Raw genomic sequence first — 14,048 nt, 5'->3', positions numbered from 1 at the left:
TTCACTGGAAACAAAGATCATTTTCTCTTCCTCCCCCCCCCCCCCCCCCCACCTTTCCCTCTCCCATAGCCGACGCATGATTCCACTGGTTATCACATGTGTTCTTGACTCGAACCCATTTCCCTGTTGTTGGTATTTGCATTAGAGTGTTCATTTAGAGTCTCTCCTCAGTCTTATCTCCTCCAACCCTGTAGTCAAGCAGTTGCTTTTCATCGGTGTTTTTACTTCCACAGTTTGTACTCTGCTTGTGGATAGTATTTTTTAGATCCCTGCAGATTGTTCAGGGACATTGCATTGCCACTAATGGAGAAGTCCATCACCTTCGATTGTACCACAATGTCTTTGTGTACAATGTTTTCCTGGTTCTGCTCCTTTCGCTCTGCATCACTTCCTAGAGGTTGTTCCAGTCTCCATGGAATTCCTCCACTTTATTATTCCTTTTAGCACAATAGTATTCCATCACCAACATATACCACAATTTGTTCAGCCATTCCCCAATTGAAGGGCATCCCCTCGTTTTCCAATTTTTTGCCACCACAAAGAGCGCAGCTATGAATATTCTTGTATAAGTCTTTTTCCTTATTATCTCTTTGGGGTACAAACCCAGCAGTGCTATGGCTGGATCAAAGGGCAGACAGTCTTTTTTTTTTTTTTAATAACCCTTACCTTCTGTCTTGGAGTCAATACTGTGTATTGGCTCCAAGGCAGAAGAGTGGTAAGGGCTAGGCAATGGGGGTCAAGTGACTTGCCCAGGGTCACACAGCTAGGAAGTGTCTGAGGCCAGATTTGAACCTAGGACCTCCCATCTCTAGGCCTGGGTCTCAATCCACTGAGCTACCCAGCTGCCCCCTGGCAGACAGTCTTTTATCGCCCTTTGGGCATAGTTCCAAATTGCCCTCCAGAATGGCTGGATCAATTCACAACTCCACCAGCAATGAATTAGTGTCCCTACTTTGCCACATCCCCTCCAGCATTCATTACTTTCCATAGCTGTCATGTTAGCCAATCTGCTAGGTGTGAGGTAATACCTCAGAGTTGTTTTGATTTGCATCTCTCTGATTATAAGAGATGTAGAACACTTTTTCATGTGCTTATTAATAGTTTTGATTTCTTTGGCTGAGAACTGCCTGTTCATGTCCCTTGCCCATTTATCAATTGGAGAATGGCTTGATTTTTTGTACAATTGATTTAGTTCTTTGTAAATTTGAGTAATTAAACCTTTGTCAGAGGTTTTTATGAAGATTGTTTCCCAATTTGTTGCTACCCTTCTGATTTTGGTTACATTGGTTTTGTTTGTACAAAAACTTTTTAATTATTTATTTTACATTTTGTGACTCTTTCTAAGTCTTGCTTGGTTTTGAAGTCTTTCCCTTCCCAAAAGTCTGACATGTATACTATTCTGTGTTCGCCTAATTTTCTTATAGTTTCCTTCTTTATGTTCAAGTCATTCACCCATTTTGAATTTATCTTGGTGTATGGTGAGAAACTTCTTTCTTAACACAGCTGTGTTTGGATAGAATGAGGAATCATGCCTTGACAAGTCTTGTAGCCAAAGAAGTTCCCAAGGAGGAGCAAAAGACCACATAAATTGGATGAGTTCCAGTTTTCTGACTGCTTATTTTATCTTCATGTTGTGGCAGTTGTATAGTCTTGATACTGATTAGACCATCAGAAGAAAGGGGTTAAATAATTACTCTGTTTTCGGCTAATTACCTTACCAGCTTTATTTCAGGGCTTACTGGGATAGACCCAAAGTTGCCTCAAGCATGACTAAAATAGCCTTGGGTTTTCCAGCCCATATCCTAAATATGTATTATTTATAAAGTGGACTGCTAAGCACCTATTCACACCCTCTAGCAGTGGAGTTTAGACAGCATTATCTCTAACTTTCTTGAGAGGCTTTCCTTTTTATTAATTTTTTTTCTTGTCTCTGATGACAGCACAAAAGAGAATAATGATAGACTGGTTTTTGCCAAGAGGAATTTTCAAGCTTTAAATGTCAGGTTCATATGTTTCATATATTGTGGCAGCAAAAAAATCTCTTGTTCGGGGGTTAAATAAAACCCATGGCTTCAAGATGAGAGGACAGAATACTGTTATGCAATGGTGGTAATTGGTTGTCCTAAAAATTTATACTCTGACAATACAGTGGTTTATGTAGGAGACACTTTCAGTGATTACTTCTTTTTGAGATGATTCAGGGAAAGGATGAAATTAAAGGCTCTCTGATAGTAATGTTTCAGTGAGGTTTAAAAAAGGGATTATGCAAACTGAAAAAAAAGATCTGTCTTGTCCAGTAAGGTTCTGAAAATCAAAATGGTAGACCTGTATCTTCAAATCTTATAATATCAAATTTCCTCTAGATGATCTCTTGATAAATAAAAGCAACCAAGGTCTTAATTTTATTTTTTTTAAGAACCTTTTGCTTTTAAGCAAAATGTGTATCAAGGCATCAAGTAGGCAAATATGTCAGTATCTTCTGCTGTAGACATGTGAATGTGGGAAAGGTATAATGAGAGAGTTTATGGCTAAAGTTTGAGGTTTCATTGGATTCAGTGTATCCTCTAGGCTACGCTTCAAATGAGATAGTTGACTCTAATGCCAATATCCCATAATCTATGCTTTTCTTCTCTCTTTTTTCCTCCTTATCCTCACCTCCGAACCTGAGAGCCATGCTTCTTTATAGTGTAGGATGAATATTTATGCACCCGCTTCACAGATATCTATTGACTATCTTCTGGGAAGTCTGTAGGGTGTATAGATATGTGAAGTTTTGTTTCAATCAACAAGCCTTTATCAAATGTCAAAAAAACCCAACAAAACCTAACTATCTACTATGTTTAGGCCATTGTGCTAAGTACTAGGAATAGAGATATAAAAATAAAATCATCCCCACTTTCAAGTATTTTGCATTTTAGGAGACAACATGTATGTAAATCACGATATTCTAAGTGAACATAAAGGAATTGAGGGGGAGGTGCCTGATGGACTTTGTTGTTGTTGTTTGCTATTCTAGATGGACTGGTTTTCTGTGATAAGATAGGCACTCCTGAAATTATAATGTAAACCAATTAGAAAATGAAATTTGATTTGAAAAAATGAAATAGTTACTTAGTTTTTAAAAGAAATATATCTACTAAGTAATTTTATTTTATTTTTAGGCACTCAGGGGAGGTGGGAGGGAATTAACAGAATATCTTTGAAATCTTTTTTTCTCTTAGTTATGATTTTACTTGTATTGTTACCTAGTCTGAAGCTTGCACAGGACTTTCTTTTTAAGTTAATGATGTTTTGAGACTGAGAAAGCATATTTATCTTAAAATCTTTCTTCTCTTACACATTGGCTAATCTCCAGTGTCCATTGATCCTGATCACCTCATGTCTCAGTCTTCTGACCAGATATCTAAAATAACTGACAATGACTTGTATCATGACAATTCCAGAACTTTGGTCTTCCCATTTAACCTTTGTCCTTCAGCATACTATACATTGCTTAGGTATTGATGCCTTGGCTATTTTCCAAGGGTGTGTGGGTTTTTAAGCCTTCTGTACATTTCTTGTAAATATTATTAACTTAAGAAGCTTAGAAGAGCATCTGACTCCCTGTAGTCTTACCTTCAAACTTAGGAGCCATGTTTAAAAGCTCAGAAGAAATAATGTCTGCTTAACTTATTGCTGAAAGCCAGGAATGATGCTTAATCAATCACATTTTGATGATGATGAAAAAAGCATGACAAATTTTTATATTCTGGCAGGTGAGCCATAGCTGCCTTGGTTCAGTGAAGACTTATTTTCTTATGAACACACCTGAATTCTTTATGTGTATAATAAATAACTCTTCAGTATGCTCTGTGCCTAGCTTATATTTCATTGCATCTAAGATATTAGCAATAGAAAACACTCCTTAGATTTCCTAAAAATCAGAATGATATTATGATCCTCTAACAGCCTGAAAGTATTAACAGGGCACTTGTACTTCTCCTTTATGTGTCTATTTAATTAACATAGCATAAATTTTCCAAAGACTTTTTTTGTATCCTTTTGGCCTTAATGTTATTTGCAAAGAACTCTGTGTATTAAAAGTTTTAATAAGCATGTTGAACAGTATAAAGACTTTGCTGAAAGTATCTTGAAATAATCATTTAAGAAAGTGAGTATAAGCAAATATGAAAACATAAAGATGAAATTGGCATCCTCGCCCCTTGAGGGGCAGAGATTATGTTTTATTCTTGGGTTATAAATTGTTTTCTCATGCCTTCCCAGCCTTCTTTATTCTTAGTGATACCTATAAATAAATTTTGTTTGTTCCATGTGCGCTAATGAAAATTGTAGTAGGATGGGAAAGATTAGGCTTAGTGGAAGTAGATGGCAAGCTTTTGAAAAGGGTGGATTTGACAAGAATAATGAAGATAATAGATGTGTTCCTCAGCCTCCATAACACTGATGGCATATCCAAGGATGCTTAACCTGAAGGAGGTAATACTTGGTAGAGAGGTTTTAACTGCTTTCTTCAAATATTTGAAATGCTTTTGTATGGAAGAAAGATTAGACTTATTCTGATTGTGAAGTAGTATGGTATAATGGGAAAAGTGCATTACTTGGAGTTGGGAGAATTGGAATTGGGTCCTAGATATAACACCAGCTAGCTACTATGGACAAATTTCTCAGTTTCTTTGCCACGAAAATGGGGTTAATAATATTTGTGCTACTTACCATAGAGGATTATTTTAAGAGAATTACTTTATAAATAATAAAGTACTTTATATATGTACTGGCCGCATTATTGACCCCAAAGATGAGAAATAGGACTCTTGGTGGAAGTTATTGGGAGTCAGATTTTAACTTGAAATAAGGAAATATTTCCTAACAATTAGAGCTACCCCAAAATTGAATAGGCTTGTTTTATGTGGTAGTAACTTCCCCATCACTGTGAGTGGTTTGATCAATGGCTAGATGACCATCTGTAAGAAGAGTGATGGAAAGGCAATTCCTGTACTGGGTTTGATGACATCTGGGGTCTCTTCTGACTCTGGGGTTTTACAATTCTGAGCCCACGGACCTGTGCCAAAGTGCTAGGATAGAGAAAGCACTGGCAGTTGATTGTGAGGAAGAAAGAAGTTTTGCTGGCTTCAGCAGTATCTATCCAAGGTGGGAATAATAGAACCCTCTCAACTTATGTTAATACACATAAGGATTGAAGCTATAATTTCATTAGTATATGGAACTTCTGGTTGAGGTAACTCCTTCTACCAATGCAATTTATAGTCTTAAAGCGTTATTTCTAGGACTAAACAATTCAGTAAATTTCTCAGTCATGTAACACTTATGTGTCAGAAATGTGATTTGAACCCAGGTCCTCTTGGCTTTGAAGTCAACTCTATATCCACTATGCAGTGCTGCCTCTTTTAGTGCCACATATTATTTGGCTTTTTAATCTGTACAAAGTTCCTCACATTATTTAATCTATACAATATTCCTCACATTAGCTCTGTGAAGTGGGTTGTACAAGTATATGCCTGTTTTACAGATGATGAAATTGAGGCTCAGAAATGTTAAATGACTTGCTGTACAAGTGTCCCTTGTGTACAGAGAGTCCTGGCTGTCCAGGACTTTGTCCAAGCAGGACTTCCCAGTCAGTTTACTGGAACATATTCATATATTATTATAAAGACCTCAGTAGTAGACTATTAGGGAAGGACTTGGAACTTGTAGGAAAAGGAAAACTGAGCTGAGACCTAAACCCAGTTTTTCAGACTTCAAGTCCCACATTGATATTTCTCAGAATTGACTGGGAAACACTACTTTTATAAACTTAGTTTAGTGTTCTCCTCCTTCCTTATTTATATAGGAGATTTAGTGAATATTGGTTTAACAATTGACAAGCATTTATTAAATACTTGCTGTGGTATTTATGTGCCACATTCTGTTAGGCTCAGGCGACAGAGAATGAAACAAACTTATTGTGTAGTAGCTTACATCTTAATTAGGGGAAGGAGGAACAAGTATATATAAAAATCTACATATTAGAAATGTAATATTAATGTAAATATCACAAAAACATATGGCAATAGAGGGCATTAGGAGTTTTGAGGATCAGGAGAGGATTCATACAGAAGACAGTGCTTGGATTGCTTCTTTAAGGAAGAGATGGATCTTGTAGGTATGTAGGTAACTAGAGCAAGAGCATGGAGCCAGTAAATGGAGGTGGTGGAATCAGAGAACAGGTCAATTTGGCTAGATCATGGAGTACATAGTAGGCAGGATAAAGTCCAGTGAGACTGGAAAGATAATTTGAAGTCATGTTGTACAGAGCTTTAAATGCTAAACATGGGGCAGTTGGGAGGCTCAGTGGATTGAGAGCCAGGCCTAGAGATTGGAGGTACTAGGTTTGATTCTAGATACTTCCTAGCTGTATGACCCTGGGCAAGTCACTTAACCCCCATTGCTTAGCCCTTACTACTATTCTGCCTTGGAACCAATACATAGTGTTGATTCTAAGACAGAAGTTAAAGGTTAAAAAAAAAAGCTAAACAAAATAGTTTTCATTTGATCCTAAAGGCAATAGAAAGCTGCTAGAATCAATAGAGAAAAGAAACTACATGGTCATTTCTGGGGTTAAGGAAAATTATTTTGGCAGCAATATTTAGGATAAGGTAGAATGGCAAGAGATCAACTAGGAGGCTGTTATAGTAATCTAGATAGAGGTGGTGCAGGCCTAAACTAAGGTGGTAGCTGACCTTGAGAGAAGGGATTGGAAGTGAAAGATGCTGTGAGTTCAGCTAGGTGGCTCAGTGGATAGAGTGCCTGGAGATGGGAGGTCCTAGGTTCAAATTCCTAGCTATATGAGCCTGGGCAAATCAGATACCCCAATTGCCTAGCCCTTATTGTCTTCTGCCCTACAACCAATACTTAGTATTCATTTTAAGACAGAAAGTAAGGCCCAAATGAAAGCAGCTGGGAAAAGGGTGCTTCTTTGGTGCAGGTCAATATATACCCCTTGTGACCTCTTTACCTAGTCTCTCCCCTGGACATCACCAGCCATTCTGATTGGTAATCAATGTGGTGGTAGACTCAGAGACCTTAATTCTTTCCTCATTACTTCATAACAAGAAGAGGAGTGGGCTTTTTGAGACCTGGAAGACCCTAACACATTTTGCCCCTTGGGGCCTGGGAAGGATTAAATTTGGAGGGGTAGGAGTTTGAACAAAAGCCAGTGCACAGTTTATTAAATGCAAAACATTTAGTTTATTATTAGGAAATATGGATAGGAAATAGGAAGGAGGAAGATGAAAGTAATCTTATAATGAATTATAACTATACCCAAGATTCCAATCCTAAATAAATTTCTCTAAAAAGCTCTACATCTATCTGCCTCTGAGGGCAGTATCTTCTGCTAGGCAGAAGCCCTGACCTACTCTCACTACTCTCTATCTGATAATATAACCATTATCTATCTACCTTATCTACCCAAGTTAATAGATAATCAATAAGGCTATTAAGGCCTTAATTCAGTTCTCTGTCTCCAAACAGAGAGATTGCTAGCATTATAACCTCTCTCCAAGAGATCCAGAGATAAAAAGCCCTTTCCAATGACCTGCAACTTACAAACCACACTCAGTCACACCCTTTAACCAACTACCAACCTGCATAACAAGGAGTCACCAAGTGACAGCCTGCATCACTGGGAGTCTCTTACTCAGAAATATTATTGTTCCTTTTTCTCTTATATGGAAAAAAGGAGAAATTAATTAAAAAAAAAAAACAAAACTCTTAACAGGCCTAGTGCCAGGTGGCTAGAGCTTCCTGACTTAATCTTTCAAGTGGGTCAAGTAGTTGCTAGGCCTTGCCCCTAATCCTGTTATCTTTCCTAGATCCAAACAAAAGAAGGGAGATCCCAACCCAACTCCATAGCCTGGGGGAGAAACTGTAGCTTCTGAATCTGATGGTTTGGAGAAGGTGAGAGGGTTAAAGAGAAAATTATTTCACAAAAAATCCATATTCAATATTGATTTTCTATTCTTGTAAAGGGAGAAGAGGGCCTAAGTTAGGGGCTGAGATGATGAACTAATAAAGGAGCTGAGAAAGAACAGTCAGATGAAGAGAGAGAAGCTGGAGAGAAAAGTGTTATGAAAACCCAGAAGAGAGAATATCCTAGAGGAAAGGATGGTTAATAGGATCAAATGCAGCTAATGAGGTTAGAAGAATGAATATTAAGAAAAGATCAGTAGATGATCAGGATTGGAGAGAGAAGAAATTGAAGTAAGGCTAAGTGAATGTACTGAAAATGTACTGAGGATTAAGGGAGACAAGGTCTCAATGGGGGGAAAAATGGGTTTAGGAAGGGTGAGGGATAGGGAGAGGAAGAATGATGCAAAGCTAAGATCAGATAGAGGAATTTCAGTTTCTTGTTAAGGAAGTAGAACATTTGTGTGCAATGTTGAGATCTAGTGTGTGTGACCATCCATTCCTATGTGTGGTTGAAGTAGAGTGAGTGATGGATATTAAGGAGGCTGAGAAAATGAGAAGTTAGGGTGTTTGAGGGAGAATCTTCGGGGATATTATGGTTCCCTAAAATAAGAGCAGGAGTTGAGGAGGAGAGAAAGGGGCTGATCCAGGTACTGAACCTCTTGAGAAAAGGAGGAAATAAAGCCTGCTGGTCAGTATACTACAACTACTATAGTTTGGATTGGGTGGAAAATTTGAATGAACTTAAAAGGAGGGAAAGTTGCTAAGTGAGAAAAGTACAAAGAGGGTCTGGAAGTGAAATTGAGGAGCAAGGCGTAATCTGACTTTCCCTTCAGGACCAATGTGTCAGGGTGTAAGAGAAGATACAGCCAGTGCTGGATGGGATGTCTGAGGATGTAGTGTCATGGGAAGAATTAGATGTTAGGATAATTGATGGAAATATGAGAGGAAGAGGACCATGATGGAAGGAAGCCTGTTCACTATGGAATTGGAATTCCTTAGGTCACAGAGGAGGGGGATGAGCAGTGTTGGAGTAGGACACAGGTAAGGGGTAGAGTCTTGAAGGATAGGGATAAGAGAATGGGTGGTAGAAACTGGAAATAATTTGCTCCTATGTGGTACACATGGGCTAAAGAGATACATAGGAGCCTGGGGCTGAAAGGGTGGCAGAAAAATTACAAAACTCTGTCTCCAAGGTACAGAAATCATTGTGCTCAGCTTGGATTGGGTTCACCCTGAGCAGCCATTGAAGGTGATTATGTTGATAGTATGATGAAACATTTTAGGATAGGCCAAAATAAAAATTCAAGCATATGAGAGAAATTGAAGGGGGTGTTACTTGAGTAAAGACATTTTTGACACTCAGACTTTTTTCTTAGACTTTAAATAATGCTGAAATGTTTGCCTACATTGACTTATTTTAGACACCTTTATTAAGTAGAGGACTCCAAAGGTACTCTAACTTAACTTGCTAGCATTCCCTTGATCTCCTTTATTTCAGGTGCAGCTGTGTTTTTGTAAAGTCCTCAAAGGCGACCAGGATGTATACTTTGAAAATAGCTGAAGGAATGGATTTTTAAAAATCTCTTTCAAAAGCTACTGAGCAGATTTACTTTTGTAACATGGATTGTATTACTAGCCAGTGGGAGGAAAAGTGTAACCCTGCAGGGTCTCTAGCTCATTCTCTTAGATGATACAGATGTTTTCTTTGTAGTACCAAGTTCCCAGGGCCACTAGGAACTTGGTTATGCCATTTCCATTTGGTTTTCCAAATTTCCCCATCTGTTGATACTGTTTTTTCTCTCTGACTCCCTTTCCCTTGGAGAGTTTGTCTGCGCAGGATAGATTTCTCATGTTTCATTGTTTGTCCACTTAGTTGATTCCAACGACAACCTCTATGGGGGAGACTCAAAATTCCTGGCTGAAAACAACAAGCTTTGTGAGACCGTGATCACACAGATCTTGGAACACCTCAAAACCCTGGGAAAGGATGAGGTACGTTGTTTTGACCACCCCTCAACACAGTACTGCTGTGAGAGTATATGGCCTTCCAGGCATGAGATGGATTATTTCCAAAGAGGAATAAGCTATTATATAGTTTTTCTTTAGTTGTAAAGCTGTCTTAATTGTTGCAGTTTCCCTGCAATTCCATGTTATTCAATTGCAGAGATATTTTTACACATTTGGTTACATGTGGCTGTTATTTATGATGGACATAAACAGATCTAAGAAACCATTGGTGTTGCCTTTTAATTAACTTATCCTCTTCCCACATATCCTTACCTCCACAAAGAACTTGTGAAATGTATTTTTAGAAAAACACCATTACCATCTGCTTTAAAATTTATACTGTGTATTGGTTCCAAGGCAATTGCCAAGGGCTTAGCAATGGGGGGGTTAAATGACTTGCCCAGGGTCACACAGCTAGTTAGTGTCTGTGCCCAGATTTGAACTGAGGCCTTCCTGACTTCAGGCCTGGCTCTCTCAATCCACTGAGCCACCCAGATGCCCCCAAATGTATTCTTTTATGCCAAATTCCTTAACTTTAGTAAATTCAGAACTTAACCTTGACAGGGGGCATCAATGTAGATCTTAATTTTTCAAACCTTGATGATAGTGATTTCATTCCATGCTATACTGACCATAGTTTCCATTTTGGCAGATTTGAGCCAAAGTCACAAATTACAGGATAGATCCAGGGGCCTTATTCTAACTCTTGTTTGGTAGAAATAGACCAGATTTAATTCTCTCCACTCTTTTCTTTCAGATCTGACCTATTTCCTAAATTCAGTCAACCAAGGTGTTAAGTGTTTTCTACCCTATTAGGTCAAAGTAATAGATAGAGGATCCAAAGTGAGAAAAGTCTGTGGTAATGGATAGAATGCTGGATTTGGAGTCAAAGACCTGGTTCAAAACTTGCTTCTGGTATATACTATCTGGATGACTAGGGACACAGATCTCTTGGACTTCTTTCTTTCTTTCTTTTTTTTTAAAATATATTTTATTTGATCATTTCCAAGCATTATTCGTTAAAGACATAGATCATTTTCTTTTCCTCCCCCCCACCCCCCATAGCCGATGCGTAAGTCCACTGGGCATTAGATGTTTTCTTGATTTGAACCCATTGCTTTGTTGATAGTATTTGCAATAGAGTGTTCATTTAGAGTCTCTCTTCTGTCATGTCCCCTCAACCTCTGTATTCAGGCAGTTGCTTTTCCTCGGTGTTTCCACTCCCATAGTTTATCCTTTGCTTATAAATGGACTTCTTTCTAATAGAGCTTTTCACTTGCTTATTCAAGTTTTCAATTCAGGCAAATGACAGTTAAGAGCTTTGAGAATTTCTTTTTTTCTTTTTAAAAACTCTTCTGCTTTAGAATCAAGGCAGAAGAGTGGTAAGGCCAGGCCACTGGGGTTAAGTGACTTGCCTAGGATCACATAAGTAGCTAAGAAATATCTGAGTCCAGATTTGAACCAAGGGCCATCTAGCTGCTCCAGCTTTGAGAATTTCAATTTTAAGATAAAATTTTGTTGACATATTTGGGTTTTGGTTATCTCCCTCAGTGTTTCCCCTCTGCCCCTTCCAGAGAGCCAAACCATAAAACAACTTTGAGTATTTCTAATGCTTTTCACTTGGATATAATAAAGAGGATGGCCAACTTGTTTGTGTATTTACATCAGTATTTCAGTTGAGTTTGTGACAGTAACTCATATTCATATAGTGTTTTGATATTTACTTTTCTCAAAATAACTGTGAAGTAATTAGGCTGTGTGAATCTTAAATGTTTCCCTTTAACAAATGAGGAAATTAAAGCTCTTACAAATATAAATTGGCCATTGAGAAAAACAAAATCTCTTTTCTCAGACCCTTCCCAGCTTTTAAACTCATTTTTAGCTAACTGCTTTTGGCTCCTCTTACCAAAATGAATTTTTCAGCTCTTCTCTTGGCCTTCCCTCTCACAAATTCCTACTTCTTGAATCCCAGAGTTTTTGATTGGGAGCCTTTTCATTCATAGGTACTACTATTTTTTGGAATCTGTTGAGGGGAAGAATGAGTCTGTGCAAAATATAGTTATAAAGTTTGTATTTTTATTTATTTATGTATTTCCCTTACTTTCTGTTTTAGTAACAAAACAGAAAGACCTTTGGGCTAGGCAAATGAGGTTAAGTGACTTTCCCAGGGTCACACAGCTAGGAAGGGTCTGAGGTCAGATTTAAACCCAGAACCTCCTGACTTCAGGCCTGACACTGTCTAATGAGCCACCCAGCTGCCCTTAAAGTCTGTGTATTTACAAAAAATATATATAATTCCAAGAAATCATTATTTTTTAACATGACTTCTTTGGAGAAGAGAGGGTAATGTAAGTTAGTACTAGAGTGAGACCAGACTTTTTTTTGGTAACTGTTCTCTATCCTCATCTCATTGAACACTAAATGCTATTCTAGGGATTATAGACTCAGAATTGGAAGAGAGCTCAGCAACCATCTGAGGTATCCAAAGTTCTGATATTACAGAGAAAGAAACAGGCTGAAGGAGACTAAAAGTCACACTAGAAGTACAAATCAGAAGTGGGATTTGTAAACCTTGAAATTTCTTAGACTTGTGAATGTTGGAAATTTCACCATTGGAAAGTTTCATACTTGGAAAAAATTTCCTACTGATAGTAAGAACTCTATTGGAATGTAAACCCCCTTGGCATGGGAGGATCCTTCTCCTCCCTACTTGGGACTGCTTTAGGACAGAAACCTTTTGCTGAACAATGGAAAGGGCTTTGACCTATGCTTAAGCATAGAACAGGAAGTTCTTTGAGTCATGATTGATTTTAGAATTGATACAATAGAGATACTTGGAATGACAGAACCAGGTCTTGAAACTACAATCTCCACCCTACTCAGAGTAAAAGGATTTAGGAAGGGCTGCAGCAAGGATCAAGATTTAATTATTTGAGAATATGACCTTCAACAGACATGTGCAAAGGGGCAGACCTCTGGGCGGTCCTGGGTTAAGCTAGAGCCACCATTGGCACAGGGAAGACATGGACAGTGATTGGTAGATGTGAGAACTGAGGGGAGGGAACTTAGATGGTTTCCTTAAAGATAGCCGGGTCTGAGGACTGGGGGGAGGTCGAGAGGTTTTGCTCTGAGAGGTTGTGCTCTGAGAAGGCTTGCTCTGAAGGAGGCTGGAGGTGGAGGCCCCTGAGACTGTTGCTCCATTTTGGTCACGTGAGTGATAGGGACTGATCTCTTTTCTTTGCCTCAGCTATCTAAGTGCTTGGGCCTTTTGGCCCAGCCTAAACAGAGGGGGTATTTAAGCCCTATTCCCTTCTCTCCCCTTTCTCCCTCCCTCCCTTCCTCCCTTCCCCCCTCCCTCCCCCCACCCCCCCTCTCTCTCTTTCTCTCTCTCTCTCTCTTTCTCTCTCTCATACCTTTCTTCTTCCTGTTTGTAATTAAAAACTCCATAAAAGGTTGACTGCTGACTTGAGTTTTCATTTAGGAATTACATAGCTGAATTCCTTGGCGACCTTAAATTAATATATATCAGTCTTTTAAAGTGATTTCCTTGTCACAGATTTGAGGGGGCAGCTGGGTGGCTCAGTTCAAATCTGGCCTCAGACACTTCCTAGCAATCTTACCCTGGGCAAGCCACTAAACCCCCATTGCCTAGCCCTTACCATTCTTCTGCCTTAGAACCAATGCCCATTATTGATTCTAAGACAGAAGGTAAGAGTTAAAAAAAAAAAGTGGGATTTGAACTTGGGTCCTTGATTCCAGACCCAGTGCCCTGTTCCCCATACTTTACTACTTCTGTGTGTGAAAATTCCATTATTTAAAGTTAACAAGAGCAAAAGGCAAACATGTAGGTAGCTTTTTATTGAAAATAATCTGAAATCTTTCACCTATGGTCTCCTGGAGCTCCTCAGAGCTTAGACTTCTTTTTAAGAGTGTGGTTTGCAAGATCTCTCCCACAAAGTGATTATTTTGAAAAAATGTTTTATATGATTACACATGTAAAACTGATATATTGCTTAATTTCTAATGAAGGGGGGAAGGCAGAGAGAGTGAAGAGGGGAGAGAATTTGGAATTC

General features: G+C 38.6%; 1 protein-coding gene across 2 annotated transcripts in view; it reads left to right on the top strand.

Annotated features, from left to right (window-relative positions):
• The window catches only part of VPS35L (VPS35 endosomal protein sorting factor like), a 106,331-nt gene that overhangs the window by 81,927 nt on the left and 10,356 nt on the right, over nucleotides 1-14,048 (top strand). For both annotated transcript variants that reach the window (XM_007498179.3, XM_056806566.1), the window contains exon 29: nucleotides 9,842-9,960. In XM_007498179.3, coding sequence (XP_007498241.2) covers nucleotides 9,842-9,960 — 119 coding nt within the window. The remainder of the gene's footprint in view (nucleotides 1-9,841; nucleotides 9,961-14,048) is intronic.

This window comes from Monodelphis domestica, chromosome 7 (assembly GCF_027887165.1).
Source record: "Monodelphis domestica isolate mMonDom1 chromosome 7, mMonDom1.pri, whole genome shotgun sequence".
NCBI lineage: Eukaryota > Metazoa > Chordata > Mammalia > Didelphimorphia > Didelphidae > Monodelphis > Monodelphis domestica.
This window is presented reverse-complemented; position numbering and strand designations above follow the sequence as displayed.